Genomic DNA, 21,879 nt, shown 5'->3' on the forward strand with positions numbered 1-21,879 from the left:
GCCCTAGGTATATTTCTGAAGTTTACTTACTATTAACTTAATTAATAGTTTTCTCCTTTTGGTCATGACACAAAAGCCCACACTGATGCACAACAATATCTACAATAGAAGAAGCATATTCTTGTCCTAAGTAGTAAAGTTATCATATAGGTGCATTTGCAAATTAGTTGTTCCTTCATATTCTTTTTTTAAACAAAAATGGTCTTTCCTGGTTTGGTGATGTATCATGAATACAGTATTTTCCAAGCAATAAGTAGGAAATAGATTTCCACTGAATTTTCTTTAGCTTTCAGAGGTTTAGACATCATCAAATATTTCACTTCGAGACATTGACAGGTATCTTCCACCAGGCTGGTACCTGTAGAAGTTAAATATGAAAAAGTATCACAGGAAATAGAAAAATAAAGACTCATGAAATCATGTAACTCTCACTGCACTCTTACTCCTTAACTCCCACTGAATTACAGGATCTGAAGTTCTACTGCATTACTGTTTCCATGAGAATCTGATAGGCAGTCATTAAATTAAGTCTCATGTGACCAAGAAACACAGTGATATGAATACTGGGAGTCTTAAATTTAGTTTCCTGGTACAAAGGAAAGAAGTTGAATGTTTCTGTTCAACAGAACTTTTTTCTTTTTTAAAAGAGCAAAACAAAACCAAAACAACAGCATCTAAAAGTAGTTTGGGTGATTAACAGAAGATATCATTGGGTGAAACAGGAGCGGAATAGGAGAAATACAGTATCAAAGATAATTAAAACAAATGGTTGTACGCTTAGTGGGGAAAAAAAGAAGCTTCCCAAATTGTTAGTCAAATATATTTTAAAAGCATTTTAAAAGCACAAGTGAGTTCCAATGCAAGTACAATGTACTTTATCTCTGCAGTATTTACCAGAACTTGAACTGACACAAAGCCAGAACCTAGTGCCCCCAGCAGTCTTACTGTCCTAGCATGCTTGTTACTATTGCAGGAGCCACAGTTTTAAAAAAATCAATGTTATACAAGCTATTTTTAAGTGAATTGAAATTTCACAGGCAATTATTCTTGACCTTTATGAAATGAAATGCAGGTTACTACAGGAAAGATCAACTAAGCTATGTGACTCAGATTTTCTTTTTACAGAAAAAGTTCAGAATGTTCCACTCTGCAAAGTCCGAATAGGTGCCAGAAGATTTCAGACACTGTACTTGAAAAGTATTTGCTCCAAAAGAATTATATGTGCATATTCCTGTTGTTGTAGATTATTGTCCCTTTCACACTCTATAGAGGTCAACAGTTGCCAGAACTGCTAGGCTAGTTCCTCTTTAAACTCCTGTGCTTAAGAAGAATCAACGTCTGAAATGTGGTGACTTTAGACTAGACAAGTTAGTTGTTGATACAACTAACATTGATGAATCACTCTGTAAAACCTGGCAGTGTCATTTAGCAGCATTCTTTGCATGTTTTTGAACTAGCATTTATTTGTTGATATAGATATGTCATTTATGATTTTTTATCAGATGAGTGTGCTAGTTTTAGCTAGAAAAATACTGTAAACTATAACCTTTTATAAGGGAATTTAGAATTATTTATCATTAAAGGGTTCTACATCATAATCAGCTGGATAAAAAAAGAGCACCCATAAAATGTATTACTTGTTTCTTAAGTATGAGCAGATCTTAGCAGCTATATAAGATACTCTATTTCACAGCTAAGGAAATCTGGTGTTGCAGTCACACCCACAGAATCACAGAATTCTCTGCTATAGACAAAGCTATGCTGTGCAGTCTGGGACTTTTTGTTCAGTAAATTCAGATTTTAATTTACTCCAGTAGTTCCAAGACCTGATCCCCAGGTGTATTCCTGCAACTACTGGTCCTGTAATAGTCTTCTTTCTGGCAGCCCCTTACGATAATTTTTATATAGGGAAATCAAGTGGGCTTTCTAAAGTCTTGTAGGAAATTAGAGAACACCTTTTATTGTACATATGCATGTCATTCTCCAGTTTTCTGGTTTATATAAAGTATTCTTCAGATTCAGCCAATATACAAAATTACATTCAACTCAAAGCTTACTAAGATATTTCTAAAAAACTGGAAAACCTTCAGGTTACAATTAGCTTTAAAACAATTCCCATATCACGGGGGAAAAGGAAGAAAGGAAAACAGGCAAGATGATAAACTTTGTTCACCAACCTATCTGATACAGCTGCTGTAGGTCAGAAGACATGAGCATCTTTTAATTGTAAATAACACAGAAGATTCCTCACCTTCCCGAGTCCAATTCAAGAGGGTCATCATTAATTGAGTCTGCATTAAAATCCAAAGGTTCCGCATCCTGGAGAAGTTCTATTCTATCTCTTTCAGTCCTACCATTTGATCGGGTATACTTTGATAGTGCTGAACAGAGAAAAGGAAGGAAAGACACTCATTTGCTCTATGAACACCTTGGAGTGTGCAGAGACATCAAACAAATGATCATAATAATAATTTGCTACTATCTCATCCAAAGTTTAAGTGTGATGATTTAGAGTAGATTCAATATTAAACAAAATCTGTCTACACACTCAAATTAGTAGTATCTAATTTTTGTATCTCCACAGCAATGTAACTACAAATTTTCTTTTGCCACTCAAGTAGGATGAGATCTACTTCGCAAAGAATCAAAGAAAATTAGAAGTTATATGCAAACTTCACTTTTAAAGCAATTAGTCAATCACCCATTCTTCTTCCCAACTTCCCACTTTAACTAAGCTAGCTGGAGGTAAAATGGTTTGGTTTTGTTTGTTTTGAAAAGGCAATCTCATTAATTAAATAAATATAGTTGTTTTGCAGTTCACTCTGCCACCTTCACTAGGCCGCTATCTATGGCCTATTTTGGTGTGGGAATGGTACATATTCACATAGTTAACATTAAAATATAGTTGCATATAATTTCAGTTAGTCTACCACTGAAAATCTGGGTTTCGGACTTGGGGGAAATCTACCAGAGTTATCTTAAAAGCATGTTCAAAGCTTCCCTCCCCCTCCCCCTTTTTCCTTCTCTTTTTCAGTATCATATCTCACTTGTTGTTAGCTTACAAGAGCACATAAACCACATAACATTAACACTGTGACAAACTTTTTAGAAGTTTAGCACATCCACAAAAAAGTCTTTTGCTAACAGACACTATTAAATGGACATGTATACAGTAGTGCCTTATCTTACTGGCTTTATATTTGTTGGTCATTTCTTTAATTAACCTGTTATTCTAGTCTGAGAGAGTTCACTTGCAACTAGAAGAGGTAAATTCTCAGATTTAAAACTCCCAACCTCAAGACATATTCAAAGTTTCTTTGTTGACAACTGCTACTCTAAAATTGCAATCATTCTATGTCGCATAAGAAGACCAAGTAATTGAGACTAGTCAGAATCTCCAACCTCAACTAGTTGAAGCGTTGAAGATGGAAAGAAATACAGTACTTTTCAGGTGTCTTTAATGGGCAAGATGGCATTATGCCACAGAAGGGAATATATCGGCACATTATCTAAGACAAAAACAAATCTATTTGAAGCTACTCACACAGCCAGCGTTATGCAGACGACACTAAAAAACAAAACAAACTCCCTCCAAAACCCACAAAGCTTACGTCTACCGATACTGGTCTCTGAGAAGCTGGATTCTTTTTGGTCTGTGTGGACAACCCTGTTTCTAGTGGAATCATCTCTATTTCCATATCGCTCCTTCCATTCCTGGAAAAGAGACAAAAAAAAAGATAACACAAGCTGTGAGGGAAAAGTAACACAACAAAAGCATATGTAAGATCAAGAAACATTGCAGACCTAATTGCAGACATTTAGAGCTAATTCGTCAATCATATCAGAGTATGAAAGTAATATTTTTAAAATGTTCCCGTTCTGTATCTTGATGCAGGAATAATTTTTGTTTTGTTTTAAACTCAAGATATGTCCCTTCACTAAACCAATTACCATAACTGTTCTTTAGAAAAAAGACTTGCAGAAAACAAACTACATGTTAAATCTATACTCAAATTTGACTCAACTGCTTTAAGTTACTGTGGGAACATTACTTTTTTTGATTTCTACTTCCATCTAGTGGTAGAATGGTAAAATAACCAGATGAAAATAGCACAAAAAACATTTGGACAGGCCATGTTTACTAAGGTCATTGTTCTGTTATGTTTCCATTCCATCATGTCTTAGTATGTAAAAATATAAGTATGAAGTTGAATGAAATATTAACGAAGAAAATTTCTCATGCTTTTATTAGGAGACAACTTTGTATCTCAATAGAAATTTTTCCAATTGCTCCAATAACTTTAATATGTTTCAGATTTGCATCTAAATTTCAGATTATGGACTGGTAGGAACAGGTATACTCAAAGTTACTGTGGTAATTTATACCACATGTTACAGTTCTAAACTGCAGAAGGATCAAGCATTTAATCATGATCCAGTAAAAGATAACATTCCCAAGAGCCCCAAAAGTTTCAAGAATGAATGAGCTACAGTATTTAACACAAACTCAAAAAACATGTAACATCTGAAATTGAGCTTGCTGTTGAACTAAAACTGCTGCTTAATGTCAGATCATTTCAGTCTATACTAAATGCATAATGCATTTTCTACTATTTGGTTTCATTCTAAGTTCTAAAATTATGTGATGGGGGCAACAGGATCAGAAGGTCTATGCAGTGTTGGCTGTCATCCAGGAATGAAATATCCCTGAGCTTGAAAAGCCAAGCAGTTTTAGTGTCAGTGTTATCTTGCCTTTCTGCAGAAAATATTTTTCCCATCCTTAGTCAGTTCATCTTTTGCATGCATCCTTTCGTTTTCTCTCTTTGATTGTGACTTTCTATACTAAATTCCAAATGCTCTAAATTAATGAAAAGCTAAAGGCGTAGTTAACTGAAACTCCTTAAAATGAAGCTGCCTGAATTAGTTTTTATTCAGATTGACTGCCTTCACAAATCTTTCATTTCGGTATGCATTCAAAGTACAGTTTGAATCAAACATTCTGCTTGTTATTCAGTGGTAACAGTATTAATTCTGTCTTAAATGTAATTCCCAATGCCAATTGTGCCCTAACGTGCCAGTTACTTTCCAATAAGCACACAAGCAATGGGTAAGTTTGGGAGGAGCACACAGCTCCCATTTCAGTGAATATGATGACACTGCAACTGCAGTTATTTCAAGTACAGCACTATCAACATAAGAGACTGATAATAAACCATTTCAGATTATTCTGCATCCTAGAAGTCAGGACCCTTTTTAACGCTTGTTACACCTCTTGGCATACACTGCTCTCAAATGTGAGAAACTGGACACTGTATAGCACACTGAGTAACAAAAACGTCCAAGCAGTGTGACCCTCTTATCCTTTAAAATTAAAATTATTGTCCCCCCAGTCCAGACTATTCTGCAAGACTAAGTATTCCATCAATTATTGCAGACTTATTTTTTGTGAAATAGATCATGCTGAATTAAATAGCCATGGCAAAGCCTATCAGATATTGCAGTATATTAAGATTATAATTAGGAAAAACAATCTCATACCCTTCTTCTGTTTTCACCTTCTTCCTGCCTTTGTCGTTTTCTTTTCTCTGCAAATTAGAGAAAAAAGTTTGTCTGAGCTCCATACAGGAAAAATCATTACTGATTTTTTTAAACAAACAATCAAGATTCTAAAGTTAACTAGCAGAGATTCTTATTGAAATACATGGCTTGTACAATTAAATAAAAACAAAAGACAAAGCTGCTTGGCTATCATTATGGAGTTTCCCATTAAAATGAATTCATTATGATGATATCTTGGGTCAAGGTATAACATTTGGAATCCAGCTGGCAAAGAAGAAAAAAAAAAAAAAACACCTCTTAGAAATAGCTGCAAAAAGTATGATGTTAAGAAGAAACATGAGCACAATTGAATCAAAATCTTGCTGAAGTTCAGCAAGGCCCAAATTATGACCCAAACAGTTTGTGTCCTTATCTGCTATTAAGCTGGAAGTGTAACCTTACAGTATCAAATAAATAGTAATGTCGAATTTAAGGGAATGAGAGACATTCCTTTCCCCAGAAAAAGAAATACGCCTACTCTAAGTAAATTTAGTTTTTGTTTTTCATAAACTATGAAACAAGAATGAAAGTATTTTACAATATAACATTGTATCCAGAGATTTTAATTTCTATATGTCTACTTAAGAACCACATCAGCTTTTAACAACTTTCAAGAAACACTTTCAATAAAAATTAACATTAAAAAAACCTAAAAAGCTCTCCAAAACAGCAGAAACTTACTGCTCTACAGAACATGCTTTGTGTTACAAAACAGTCAGTTCAAAAAGCAAAAAATCCTAAAGAAAATGAAAGAATTTGGGCAGCTCAATCAGCACACACAAAGAAAGGTTAAAATGAGTTTGTTTATGATACAGACAATTTAAGTGCTATCCTTTATGACAGATTACACAAACACCTGCTTGTGTATTATTAGATCAGTAATGACTTAGGAGGAGTACCACTTAACTGAACTGTAAAATATTTAGAAATAGCCAAAATACATATACTGGATAAGTAAGGCTGATACTTTACTTCAGATGTCAATGAAGTCCAGCATGGCTTTCAAAATATTGACAAGCTATATGGTTTTTTTGGATAACATTTCAGGCAACTTTAACGCAACAACGTACTGTATTTTGCAGGAAGACTAGGATAGAGGACCCAACTTACCTCTTTTGATTAGCTCTTTTCCTTCGTCAATCAAATCAGAGGTCATTTCGCTATCCCCCACGAACTGCTGGAATCCCAAAAGATTCAAACAACGAGTTCCTAAACTGGTAAAAGGAGAAGTAATTTCCTCTGTTAATTTACAATGACTAGTTTAGATTTATTACACTGCAAAACATAAAACAAATTGTTCAGAAATTCATGAACAATTCAAGCAAAAAAGCAATATAGAAGACGAACTATTACACTAGCCAAGAAATCAGAAAATTCAGAACAGTGGCATGTTCCTAAATCAAACTGAAAGTGACAGAATGGTCCTATTCAAAGAGATAAAACTGCTTATAGTCTGAGTAGTGCAAATTATTTAAGATAAAGCAATTGCTTGAAATGTTCATACCTATGATATCTCACTGAATCTTCTTTGCCAGAGGACAATTATTATAAAATTTCTGCCTATTGTTATTTCTATGGTTTTGAAAAAGCAACAACATAGGAAAGCCACCTTCATTTCAGGTTTTACTCAGGAGAAATGTCTGGCATACTTTTAAGCTGTAGGGATGCTGGCTACCATTTTGGATATCCATCAGGCAAAAGTCAGATAATAAGCTTTCTCCATCTTTTTTAAACTAGTCCTGCAACTAGATACCAGGAAACCACTTTCACCTTTTCAATTTCACATCAGAGAACACAACTGCTGTTTTTGCTATTGTTTTCCTCTCTCCAAACTGCAGCATCGGTATCATGTTCGAACTTATCTTCATTCTATGTTTGTACTGAAAAGTTTTTTCCTGTACTATCTGAACTTTTAAGACTGCTGGGTTAAATAGGGGAGACAGCTTTCCTTGACAGATTTTAATTAATTTTTTTTTTTTTTTGCAGGTATTTGAATTATTAGAGAGCATTAAAGTTCAAGCAAAGCAACTTCCTCTCCTTTAGTTTCTTTTCCTCCGTTTGTCTATGGCATTCATCATCATGGACAAGAAGTCACACAAACTACTTTCTTGTCATTGGCTTTTCTGTTTGTTTTTCATAGGGTTCTTCTGTCTCCACCACCACTTTTGTCACCCAACCTGAAGGTAAGCAGGGAAAACCTAAGACTGGATCCTTCTTGTCTTACTATCTATGGATGTGCATAGGGCATTGATGGACATTCAAGGCATTTAACTACATTCTACATGACTCAAAACATATACAGTGCTTCTGCCTGAATGCAAAATTGAAGAAGTCAATATAAATGTAGCCAAGCAATGTTAGACTGAAAGCATCTCATCCCTTACAGTGGTCAAAAGCAGACATATTGCAATGTAAGGATAAAGAAAGCAAGTAACTATTTTCCACCATTACTCTTCCAGCCTCCAACAAACGGTGGCTTAGGGAAACAAGACCAAATGATTTAAACCACTATGCTTTCAAGCTGAAGGCTGGTGATGTATCAGAAATTTGTTATCAGTCTGTTAAAAAATTCATAACAAAGTTTCTGTTAATGCCTCTTATTTTATTGGAAAAACCTTGCTGAAAACATAGCTTCCTCATAGTAATGTTAATATTAAAAGCAGAATCTAAATGTGGGCTCTGAAGTTTGAACACATGAGACCTCAAAATCTAGGAATGAAGTTTAATGGAGAAAACAAACCCACAACTTAGTTATGTGTTACTACAATCAATATTCTTAAAATGTACACATTTCACATATATAAACAGCAATTTATTGTTTTAGTTTTTGCATTTTTATTAATATGTCACAACTCAACTGCTGGAAGAGGAGAAGTGAATCTGTTCCTGATTGCTGAAACTATTACTATTAATGTAAAGAAACATGGAGGATCTGAATTGCAAATCACTTACCTGAAGTATGTGGCAATACAGAGAATGACAACAAGCATTGGGTAATAAATATAGAATCCATCTGCAATGAAGGTCAGCACTCTCATGGATCCCATTATCTGGAAAAAAATTCCACAAGAGTAAGCTCTAATCAGCTATATTCTACATATATCCATAAAGATTGTGCCATCTCACTGTTTTCAGTCCACAACGCACAACCACACAATCCTTTACAGTTACTGAAACATAGGTAAGTATTACCATCACAGGTCTGATCCAGATAGTTGACCCCAGATACAGAGGCCACCTCTAACAGTGCAACCACTCTGAGGTTTCAAAGATGCTAGATCTTGCTGTCTCACCTAATCGAGAGCCAGTTCAAATCTGGGGGATCTTTTCATCTGCTGTGAAAAGAGCCTCTGGACAACACTAAGAATCTACTTGCTAACCACAAAGACGTGAGGTGTAACTTGCTGTCCCACAGAAACTGGTTGTTCAATGAAGCCAAACTCACTTGTTTTCAGTAGCAAGTTAGGTTTGCTTCTAATCTATAAAGATCTCCCATATGCTAAAGTCAGTGGAAGTTAAAGCTATTAGGAAGTAAAGAACAGACAGAACTCTTCAGCATACTACTTTACTTTCTTAGGCTAAAGAGATCAAAACACAGAAATCAAACTATTGATGACTCCCCTGTAGCTAGCAGTAATTACCAAAGTCCTGGTATACAAGTAAGTACTTCTACCCTGTTTAATACTAGTGTAAAGATTTGAATATCTGAATCTTACTATAGGAAGTATTTAAAAATATTTTGTGTATTCTCCAAACCATATAGAAGCCTCAAAACCACATTTCTATACTTACAGATGTATAAGCCGTTGGCTGAGTGTTTTTGTGAGAGATTGTTGCATCCATATGGGTCAAGCCCAAAAAGTTCAAGCACAACGGTGGAGTAAGACGGCAAAATAACCTGCACCAATACAAGAGGCAACAGCTTTTAAAACAATTTCTTGCACTAAAAATATTAAAAAATCATAACTGGATATATTACAGAATCATTATGTACATCTCATTAGGATTTATACCCATATGATTACAAATGAAAGAATATAAATGAAAGTTTCATGGACACTTTCAATTGAGTATTTGACAGAAAATCTGCAATATATATGCCACATACTCACATGCCACTGAAAAGGAGGCTATATGCATCTGTTTGATGATGTGAAGCTAAGTAATAATAGTTAAATACACGGATCCTGAAGACAGTAGAGTAAACACAGATACTTAGGAAAAAGATGGTAAGAAAACAGGCCATCTGGAAAAAAAAAAAAAGTTGTTTCAACATAGAACTCTACTAATGGTTTTAATGCATTCAGCACATAGTCTGCGCATGCAACAGGCTGACTGTAGTCAAATTTTTCATTTTGATATGGGACAATAACACCAGCTCTGAGAAGAGTTTCAGTTTTTTCGACTAATTTAAATTGAGAATGATAGCAGTAACATTTTGCTTTTCATACAAGCTAACACAATTGACCCTAGGAACATTTTATTCTACTTCTTTTTGTTATGTAAATGAGATTGCTGTAATTGCCTCAATAATTACTACGACTGATTAGACACTTATTCCTAACAAGAAGTGATAAAAACAAGTGTTTTAAATTCAACTTATTTTGTTATTATAGCAGAATTTTTTAGCTCAGTTCCTTTACTGATAAATTTGTGCATGCATATGTTAGCCATGCCTATGACTGGATTTCTAATCAGCAGCAAATTCCTGTTTAGGAAAGAGAGGTCACACACATGGTTGTTTAGACACAAAGTCTGAACAGCTAAGCTAATGTTTCACAAATTACTCCACATATGACATTCAGCTCAACTGGATCACATCTTCAGCCCATATTGGAGAGTTGTAAGAAGTGGCAAACAGCAGACTGCCTCCACAGAAACAAAGTTTGGTATTGTATATTTTAGAGAACTTCTGAAAGTTGACAGATTATTTAGAGACTGATTTTTAAATCAATCTGGTCAACTAATATTGTAATAACAATCTACCTGAAAAGATTTTTCCTGAGTGATTATCTCAAACTTACCTCTATGTATATATAATTGTATGTCTTTTCTGCCAGCTGTATGAAAACTGCAAATAGCGATAAAACTGGTTTTGTGCTGAAAAACGTGCACTCTGACCACACAACAATTACAGAGAACGTGGCCAGAACAACTGCAAGCACCCTGTAAAACCATGGTCGTAGGAGACATTCCCAGTACCACTCTGGAAAAAATAAACACACACACATCCGGAATGGGTTAATGAAAATTACACAACCAGAAATGGAACTCCCTCACAAAAACTATCAACTTCTTGCACACACCCCCTTAAAATAAGGCTAGAATCTGTAATGTCACACGCTTAATTTTAAGGCTTTTCCAATGCCTAGAGATCTAGCTCAGCTGTAAAGAACCATGGGCACAATTGAGGAAAACAGGGTGGGATTTGGAAGGCAAATTTTGCAAATGGATTGGAGCAGTGTAGGTGTAGAACCGAACTCTTCGCTTTTGGCCTAGATACTATAGGAGATCCACTTTTTGTTTGTTCCTCTGTTACTCTCTCAGAAGCAATGTTTAGGCTGTAAAATTACACTATCCTACCCTGGAAATAACTCACTGCTAGTACACAACAAATGGTAAGTTAAAACATGATTAGGAGAAGACACTTTCTAAAAAGATGCACAAGCAGCCGCATGTCCTAATGTTTGGTACATGACAGATGAAGAGTCCTTTCCTCTTTGCTTTACTGGAAGAGCAGTGCCATCTCAATAATGCCTCAGAAATGTAGAAGGAAGCCATGATCAAATAATTAAAAATGCTATTTTTCTTTCTTCTTCTAAGGCTTCGAAGTTTGCTATTGCTATCACAACTGTCCCGGTTTGAAGTAAAACCGAACCAATTTTCTGTTCTGTAACTTTACATCCTAGCTAGGCCTCCTCTAACTCTCTGAAATTAACGGCATATTGTGGAGAAAACTGCTCGTTCTCAGAATGATAAGACCAATGTTTGTGCTCCATGCCAAGGGATGGTGAGCAGGGAGGCCCTTGCTTATACTTATTGCTATAACAACCAAGGTCAGCCAATTTCGTTATTTGCCCCCTTAGAGGGTCGGAAACGGAAAAAACGTAGAGGGGTCACATCGGTGGGGAGGAGTGGACAGGACAGGTGACCCAAACCTGACCAACTGGGGTATTCCATCCCATCTGCCCCATGCTCAGTATAAAGGCTGAGGGATCAAAGGGTCAGCCCCCTTCCTGCGATGGCTGACGTCCAGAGAGGACTCTGTCTGTTCATCTGCCTTTGATCCCGATCCGTGTGTTCCTGACTCCAGAGCTGGAATCCAGTTCCCATTCATCACTGAGTCCAGTCTGGGACTTCCCCAGTGTCTGCCGGTGACGTGACTGCCATCCTGGGAGCTTGATACGGTTTTGTATATCTATTTCATTATTTTCTTCTTTATTTTTATTTTAATATTAATTCTTCATTAAAGTAGTTTAGTTCATTCTAAACTTCTGAATCTCCTTTATCTCTTTCTCCTCCTCTCTCCTCTTTTTGGGGGGGGGGGGAGGCATCTGTCGGTCTGGTTTTGGTAAATTCGGCCGAAACCACAACAACAACATTTAACTGCTATTAAATTTGTAAAAAAAAAAAATCAAGCTTATGGTTAGGACCATAAATCAATACCTGATGGCTATTCTATTACATAAATGCATTAAGACGCACACTTGCTTCCCTTCACTGTAACTGAACTTTTTACATAAAACAATCGGTTATTACAAAACGGTACCAGTCACTCCTTTATATATACAAAAGTCTGCATGCCAGCACTTACCAACAGTTGGTGTGTAGAAATATTGAACAATTTTATTCTCTGGTTCCTGGGAACGAAAGGTATGAACAAACTGTCGAGTTGCACTGGTTTCATTTTTTGCCACATCTTCTAGGTAAAATGCTTGTTCTAAAAGAATTTGCCACTGGACCTGCGTACGACGATGTCTCTGTACTGAGTAGATTACCTATAATAAAATAGAAGAAATTATGGTTACAACATACTTGCTTCAAGAAACGAGAGAAAAGCTTTGCAAAATCCCTTAAAAACGTCTACAGTAGAGAACTGCAAAGATTAATACTGCATACTCACAAAACCAGGCAGTTAATTCTCCAAATATACAAATCATAAGAGGACTACCTACAAGATTCCTGAGTTTTGCAGTAACACCCTACTTCTTCCAATATGCCACTTTATCTTTGCATCTTAGTGAATACCAAGCTTTTACTACAATTTCTTTTTTAGAATGCATTATCCATCAACCATTACACGGCTTACTCACAGACAGCTGTAACACTGTCAAGATATAATGCAACAAGAACCCTTTTTACACATCCAGAAATTGGACCTAGATATCACTTGGACTATTAAACTTCTATGTTTTCTTCCACTGAGAAAAGTTTCCACTATACTCAGCAATTCAGGTAAAGTCTGTTGAAAATTTTTGTTTTACTAATATTTTATTCTCAATATATCAGCAAAAGTGAGGCATTCTCTCATTTATTAATATACCTGCTTGTGAAGTTTGACCAAACTTTTTTCACTTGGGTAACTGTTCTGTCTTTCGTCAAAATCTTCATAATCGTCCATGTTCCTGCCCATTCTTTCTTGGTATTCAGTAGGACACTGGAAGGAAAAGGAAAATTAAGTGGAAGATGGAGGACTAGCAAGTGCTCTTTGTTAATTATTTGTAAACGTTTGGGGCATTTCATGCAACTGAAAAGTTCACTTTAAGTGTAGATTTTTCTGTTTCTAAAATATTACATATGTCAAAATACAGCAGATAATTACATACATCATAAAAAAGCATTCCGCAACAAATTTCAACTCAGTGTCTGGTCAGAAACCAACAAGATGCTAATCAGAGATTTTATGGTAAGGGGAAAAGAAAATAATGTACAAGCATTCAGTAGGCGCAGGAAGCATTCCCTGCCAAATTGAACAGTTATGGCTGAAGATGAGTGATTTGTTACCTTTTTCAGTATTGTATCAACACATTTTCTCAATGGGTGGTTATACTTGATACTCTCACTTACTTTACGGACTTCCTGTTGAGGAAAAACACAGTTGTTGTTTCATTATGTTAAATAGATAAAAAAAAATGTACAGGGTCAGGTATGAGTTTCAGCCCTTTCAATGGAAAAGACAACCATGACACCTTAAAAACAAAGAACTTTCTAAAAGCCACAGCTTTACTGACATCTCATACAATATAACTGAAGGAGTATTTACAAAGAACACATATGTATTGTTTTAAAAAAACCCATGATGTCAGTGTGCAAACATTACTCTGTGAATGTGTGGAGGCTTGGTTTCTATGCATGAATGTTGAAATGGAAACCGCTTTCTTGTTTTAGTTGTAGGTAAAAAGGAGGAGTTTCTATCTTACCTGGTTTAGTTTAATTTTTATTACTTGGGCCAGCTTGATGAAAATCATTTTATGGTACTTCCTTTTGTATCTTGCCTACATTTATCTTCACATAGCTTACTTCTGAGAGCATTTGGCATTTATCAGTAATTAAAAGATGCTACCTAACACCTAGATAAGTTGTGTCAGAACTGGCTCTAGCAGTTCATAAGGCTTAGTGAGAACTAGATTTTATTCTTGATCCTGTTGGCAATGCAGAGATAAAATTTTGATGCTTTTTTGTTGTTACAAACAGCACTTTAAAAATATATATGTAAGTTCTAGAGTACGGAGGACAGAAATAACTGTAAAGGCTTAGAAATCTTATCAGATAGGATGATTAGCAGACAGAAGAATTGTACTTGTTTAGTGTGACAACAGAGGCCAAATGGATATAGACAGTCCTTGGACATATATAAAGGGCTGTTCTAACAGATGACTGTCAGTATTTCTGGATTCCCTCTAAATCTCCTGAGGAAATGAACCTAAGAGATCTGACTAGTCTGTGACAAAGAATTTTTCATTATGTAGCAAGATTATCACCACAGAAACATAGAACGGTTAGAGTTGGAAGGGACCTTAAAGATCACCTAGTTTCAATGCTCCTGCCATGGGCAGGGACAACTCCCAACTAGAGCAGGTTGCTCAAAGCCCCATCCAGCCTGGCCTTGAACACTTCCAGGGATAGGGCACCCACAGCTTCTCTGGGCAACCTGTGCCAGTGTTTCACCATCCTGAGAGTGAAGAATTTCTTCCTCAATCTGCTGGCTACGCTTCTTTTGATGCAGCCCGGGATGCAGTCGGCTTTCTGGGCTGCAAACGCACATTGCAGGTTGATGTTGAGCTTCTCATCAACCAACACCCCGAAGTCCTTCTCAGGGCTACTCTCAATCGATTCTCCACCCAGCCTGAATTTGTGCTTGGGATCGCCCCAACCCACATGCATGACCTTGAACTCGGCCTTGCTGAATTAATGAGGTTTGAACTTCATGAGGCCTCTTTAGCGCTGACAGGCTTAGAGGCACAGCTAGAGGTGAACTTAGCAAGGGATGCAAGGAATAATAAAAAGGGCTTCTACAGGTACGTCAGGCAGAAAAGGACGGTCAAAGAAAGCATACTGTCCCTGATGAGCAAGACTGGCAAACTGGTAACAACAGACTAGGTACTCAATGACTTTTTTGCCTGTCTTCACTGGCAACCACTCTCCCCACACCTCCTGAGTGGATGGACCACAAGATGGGGACTGGGGGAGCAAAGTTCCTCCCCCTAGGAGGTTCTCACCTGAGGAAGTTGAACATACAGAAGTCTATCGGACCTGAGAGAGATGCATTTCAGAGTCGAATGGGAACTGGCTGATGTAATTGCCAAGCCACTCTCCATGACATTTGAAAAGTCAGGGCAGTCAGGTGAAGTCCCCAGTGACTAGAAAAAGGGAAACATTGCACTCATTCTTAAAAAGGGTAGAAAGGACACTGAGAACTACCATCTGTCAGCCTCCCCTCTGTGCTGGCAAGACCATGGAACAGATCCTCCTAGAAGCTATGCTAAAGAACATGGAGGACAAGGAGGTGATTCGAGACAGCCAGCATGGCTTCACCACAGCCAAGTCCTGCCTGACCAATCTGGAGACCTTCTGTGATGGAGTGACTACCTCAGTGGATAAGGGAAGAGTTACAGATGTTGTCTATCTGGACTTCTGTAAGGCCTTTGAGACAGTCCCCCACAACATCCTGCTCTCTAAATTGGACAGAGAAGGATTTGATGGGTGACTGCTCAGTGGATGAGGAACTGGTTGAATGGTTGCATCCAGAGGGTAGTGGTCAATGGCTCAACGTTCAGATGGAGGTCGGTGAGAAGTGGTGTCCCTCAGGGATCCGCATTGGGACCGCTGCTGTTCATCATATCTTCATCAACAACACAGACAGTGGGATCGAGTGCACCTTCAGCAAGTTTGTGGATGACACCAAGCTGAGTGGTGCAGTTTACATGCCTGAGGAATGGGGTGCCACCCAGAGGGACCTGGACAAAATTGGGAAGAGGGCCCATGTGAACCTATGGGGTTCAACAAGGCCAAGTGCACAGTCCTGCACCTGGGTTGGGGCAACCCCCAAGATCAATACAGGCTGGGGGATGAAGGGATTGAGAGCAGCCCTGACAGAGACTTGGGGGTACTGGTGGACAAAAAGCTGGACACAAGCCAGCAATGTGCACTTGCAGCCAAGAGAGCAAACTGTATCCTGGGCTGCATCAGAAGAAGCGTGGCCAGCAGGTCAAGGAAGGTGATTCTGCCCCTCTACTCCACTCTGGTGAGACCCCACCTGCAGTACTGCGTCCAGCTCTGGACACTGAACTGTTCGAGCAAGTCCAGACAAGGGCCACAAAAATGATCAGAGGGATGGAGCATCTCTCCTATGAGGACAGGCTGAGAGAGTTGGGGCTGTTCAGCCTGGAGAAGAGAAGGCTTCAGGGAGACCTTATAGTGGCCTTTGAGTACTTAAAGGGGGCCTAGACAAAAGATGGGGACAGACATTTTAGCATGGCCTGTTGCAACAGGACAAGGGGTAATGACTTTAAACTAAAAGAGGGTTTTTCAGAGGGTGATTCAGACTAGATATAAGGAAGAAAACTTTTACAGTGAGGATGGTGAAACACTCGAATGGGTTGCCCAGAGAGGTGGTAGATGCCCCACCCCTGGAAACATTCAAGGTCAGGTTGGACAGCGCTGTGAGCAACCTGTTCTAGTTGAAGGTGTTCCTGTCCATTGCAGGGGGCATTGGACATTGGATTAGATGACCTGGAGGGTCCCTTCCAACCCAAATTATTCCATGATTTTCCAGTTCACTCTGGAATGTTATTCGCTAATGACCAATATTACTCCAAAAAGGTCAACAAAAAAATATAACCAACAAAGAATGGCTATCAAGTTGCCAGGTCCTTAACATCATGGACTATTTCTCTTTTGATTTTTACACAGAATCAAGCATCATCAAGTGGCACACTGTGATGGTTTCTTAATTTACCAGTTTCACAGTAGCTTCATGCTATTTATGTTTTCTTGCCACTAGAGCCCAACACCATGAAATTCAGAAATGATTAACAGCTGCCTACTCCTAGTTCATAGCAAAAGGTAGTTACTTACCTCCATAATATCCTCTAAATTCTCCTCCGCATCTGCTTTCTCAGTCATCAGTTTGGCAGCTTTGAAATAGGTCTTCATGAGTAGATAACCCCTCTTGGCCCCATTCCAGTGAGAACGGGGAATTTCCACCAAACCATAACCCAAAAGCAATACAAGAAGAAAAAGGCCCCATGTGTTTGCAGCAGCTATCCCAATAGTCTGAAGTTGGCTCCTAAGGAGAAAAACAATAGAACAAATGAAAAAGAAAAAACAAAGAAACACACAGCATCCTCCTATGCAACTCGCAAGAAAGCAACCTTGAAGTGTCTATGCACCAATATGGTTTTCAAGTTTACAGGAACAGACTTAGCACCATCTGTAATTCTTGCCTAGGGCCAGTCTGCTTCTTGGCCATACTTAAAGCTGCCATGATTTTTCTGTATCTCCCCACGTGTCCCTCTCTGGTGGGAAGACAAAAACCTTTGTTTTCAAATGAGTAGTTTCCTTTAGGAAACACAAACATAGAAAATCTATTGAAAGTGAGGTACATGACAGTGTTTACCGCTGTGTCTAGTATGGAAGACCATTAGCAATGTTATAAATACAATTATTTTAACTTATCTTATGACCTGTAAATAGAATATACAGTAGACAGAAGTGCTACACAGGAAATACTGACACAGACTTTTTGAAAGATGTTATTCTGGAAACACTGAGAAAGTTTCTGCCCTAATTTGCAAATGCATTTGTAGAGAGAAAAAAAAAAACACATTGCAAATATAAAAGGATGCCTCTGCTGTACATATCAAAATCAGAAAACCAAAAGACGTATCTCTGTAAATAGTCAAAAATCCCTTTCCATAAAAACATTAACAGAACTTCCCAAATGCCTAGGAAAAATCAGATCAATTAAAATTGTTTTTTTAAAAAAGACTCATCTCATCTACAGAAGAGATTACTTATAATAATTTCATAAGAACTCATGCAAGTGCTTACAACATTGTTCTTACCATTGTAAATTGAAGTTTGGGTTTACAGCCACGTATATTAAAAATGCTCCAAAAATCAGCAAGTAAGTGCCATAATAGATTGCATTCTCAATCAATGCAGTTTTAATCTTTCCAGTAATGGAGAATCCTCCTGATCTAGCATATGACTGCATGAAAGGTAGCAGAATCCTAGGAGGAAAGCAAACAAAACCAAACAACATCAGCCAACCAAAAAAAAAGTAGTTTAGCAGTGGCAGGATACCGAGATGGGGGTGTTTAAGCTAAAGACTCCCAAACTTCTAGCAAAATTAGGTAGTTATATCTTTTTATTCTAGATGTACTGGTCTGATGGCAAACCTTTAAACAAACTGCAGACAAAAACAATGCAGTTAGCTTTACTATGAAAAATGTGTGTTAATAGAGAACTTGCTACCAACCCTGATATTCGTGACTGAGCAATCAAAATAATTATTTGATGACAGGTTGGCCAGAAACCACACATTCATCTAACCCAAAAGCACATAACACCTGTTTGCTGTACTGTATCTATAGCTTTATATAGTATATCCAATAAAGCCAAATAACTCAAAAATTACCCAACTTATTAATGGAATTATTTTGGTGTCCTTTTGCCTAAAACCCACTTTTTTCAGAAAACCTATCCACAAACACATCTACGAGTAAATTGCTCGGTTTCAGCTATAAAAGTGAACCAAGAGTAAATGGATGCCACCTGAAAAAGGAGCAAAAAATGTACGATCAATTTAGTAAAGATAATTTAGTATTAGAGAAATTTCACTGCTAGCAAATAGTATCTCATTAGACAACTCTGTGGAATAGTGATACATAGTCTTAAAAGAGTATGCTATGACTATTAAGACGTTGCACTTAGAAATTATACCTATATCATAGTCTGTCATATTCTTGTGCCTTACTTACCATGTTAAAAACTGTGACGTCCAATACACAACACGCCAGAAAATTGGCATAATTCCATTAGGAATGTAACTCCACGGTTTGAAACATTTTTGCTTGCTGCAACAATGTAAATAAGTTGATTGTTAGTTCTAGGGCCAAGAGTATAAAAAACATTTTCTATAAATTCCACTATCCAGAAATGTCTTTGAAAATAGCATAGAAGTAATACACTCCTATTTGAGTAAATAGTCAATTATAAACTATCTCAGAAGAAATTAAACTGAATCACCACTTAAAAATATTTATCATTCTCCCCACCTCAAATAACATATCTGGTCTCAGAGAAAAAAAAAACAGTAGCTCAAAGAGAAATAAGCAATTAAGGAATTTAAAGTTACAATTTTTCTTTGTGGGCAGGAAGTACTTTCTTCATGCAAAGAAAAAAAACATTTCTGTAGACAGAAGACCATTCAACTTTAGTTCGCACAATAGGTTTTTAAAAAAAATATCTAGGGACCCCATCACCTAGCTCTGCTATGTAGAGCACTTAGTGGTTAAAAGTGTATTAGTTGTTTCTTCTGTTACCCAGCTGGATTTAGTCAAGCTTACATAAACTTGGACTCTTCTGACAGGTAGCATTTATTTCAGAAGATCAGAAAAGCCATAAGAGCCTCTTAGTAAAAAAAGAGCAAAAGACGAAGTGCCCATCCACACTAAGACACTTCAGGGGCTTTTTCCCCACATCTGTCTGGGTAGTGAAGCAATGGTGAGTCAAGGTGCAATGCAGTCAATTTAACAGCAGCATCTATTGAGAAATATTGGTGCTTTCCAGCGTCAAACTAGTTAAGCTTGAGTTGTGAGCTTTTATGTACACAGCCTAAATATTTTCAAAACTATCAAATTACCATAGAATGACGGGTTGTGTGAGTAAAGCTTTCAAACAAAGTTTTAAGATCTGAGCTGCACCAACACAGTATCTACTCAATTACTACTGGAGTTGATACTTCTGTTTGATATACTCAAGTCATATACTACAGTACAGCATCCATCAGCAGGTTCTGAAACTATAGGTAAATTGAAATAGTTTTCAAATTGTGTATTTACCTAACTATGCTTAGCTAACATACACTGGATAGTCTTAAATAAAGGGTAAATGTTGTGCTACTAAGTCTGGCATTTTACTGTTCTTCCACGGATATACAACATTCAGATAGTCCATGCTTTGGAGCAACAAAAGAGGCAATACATTGCATGGATGTATTAAGTAACATCTTAAATGCTCTTACAGATAACTACACTGCACACATCTACAAGATGTGGAAATAGCCAATGGAGGCTAAAGAACAAGCAGCCATGGAAAGAGCCCACATTCCCCTTCTTTTAGGGGTTACTTCCCTCCTGCCAGAAGATGGCAATCAAGCTATCATTACTTTGGTAGAACATAGTAAATCTCAGATAGCTTCAATTACTACATATATACAATTATAATAAGCAATTAAATATGCTGCTTATATATAATACAAACTTCTTAATTCATAAGGTATAAAATCAGATTTTCAAGTCTAAAGTCTTTAAAATTGTGAAGAAAAGACAAGCATTCACCAAGGTCTCTACATAATCAAGATTGCTTGAACAGCTTAGTTCTACCGCTTTAACAATGAAATAGAAGTAATCTAGTGTGGAACCTAAAAAAAAAATACTATAAATAGAGGAATATTTAGATAACCAATTAAATTATAGATTTAACTGTATAAATTACTGTATAAATTACTACCAATAGATGCAGATGCACTCTTCTTCACCTCTTCCCTCACCTTCCTGTATACTTATAATTTTTAAATGTCATATCACACAGATAACATTTGTTTATTAGTCTTATACATACTCCTATCATTTAAAAAAAGAAAATCATAAAATACTTCTTTAAAAAACAGTCTAATAAAGGAAAAATATAGCTTATACCTTGGAGCAAGAGTAATGTAAGAGCCATTGCTTTCTGCAGGGCTGGAGTTAACCGCAAGTTTGCACCGATTATAAATAGTCTAAAAGACAATTAATTTTGTATCAGTGATCAGAAAAAAGGTACAATATTTATTTAAAAATAGTAAGTCCCATTTTAAAAGAAATTTCCTGTACTCCAGATTCACACTTGGGAGCAATTATAAAAATAAAGCCTCAAAACAACATACAATCTGTAGGAAAAGTAAGTAAAAAACCAAAAGTGTTTTGATGTTGGCTAAACAGATAAAAAAATTGCTATTAAAAAAATAAATTTTAAATAAATAAATTTTAAATAAATAAATAAATAATAAATAAATACATTTTAAAAATTTGAAATAGATTTGTTAATTAATGAGATCAACAAAAAATAAAATTAACTGTAAACACACACTATCATGCAGAAAGGTAGCAAGTGTTTAGTTTATTAAGATACTATTTGGAAAATTTATTTGCTGTTTAAGATACCATCTTCTGAAATTATGATTAAAAAAAGAATACCATACACATTTTACGCAACTAAGCAGAAAATCTCACAAGTTTCTTACCGTACTGACATCCAGAGGCAGTATAAATACAATGAGAAAGCAAAGATACCAAGCCAATAATGTTGCTATGATCACCAGCCTATGCTGTTTCTTGAAGTCTCCATACCGATGAAGTAGGAATAAAGCCAGAAAAAAGACAAATACTATCTCAAGGCCCAACGCTGCACCACTCATTATTGAATGTTCACTCCAGCCATACAGCGCAGCTCACATAAGAAAGCAGATCAGAACTGTAAGACAAAAAGACATTTAATTACATTAAAATCTCTGGA

At 36.7% G+C, this 21,879-nt stretch overlaps 1 protein-coding gene across 1 annotated transcript; it reads right to left on the reverse strand.

Annotated features, from left to right (window-relative positions):
- Positions 1 to 297: 297 nt before the first annotated feature.
- On the reverse strand, positions 298 to 21,781 carry LMBRD2 (LMBR1 domain containing 2). The gene is made up of 17 exons (XM_074166610.1): positions 21,608 to 21,781; positions 21,024 to 21,103; positions 19,083 to 19,178; positions 18,165 to 18,332; positions 17,176 to 17,386; positions 13,603 to 13,677; positions 13,142 to 13,255; positions 12,413 to 12,596; positions 10,623 to 10,804; positions 9,711 to 9,844; positions 9,391 to 9,496; positions 8,551 to 8,648; positions 6,709 to 6,812; positions 5,539 to 5,585; positions 3,612 to 3,714; positions 2,252 to 2,381; positions 298 to 358 (listed from the first exon to the last, which is right to left on the reverse strand). Exons 1-17 carry the CDS (start codon positions 21,779 to 21,781, stop codon positions 298 to 300), a joined length of 2,067 nt encoding a protein of 688 aa, XP_074022711.1.
- Positions 21,782 to 21,879: the final 98 nt, after the last annotated feature.

Source organism: Numenius arquata, chromosome Z (genome assembly GCF_964106895.1).
Source record: "Numenius arquata chromosome Z, bNumArq3.hap1.1, whole genome shotgun sequence".
NCBI lineage: Eukaryota > Metazoa > Chordata > Aves > Charadriiformes > Scolopacidae > Numenius > Numenius arquata.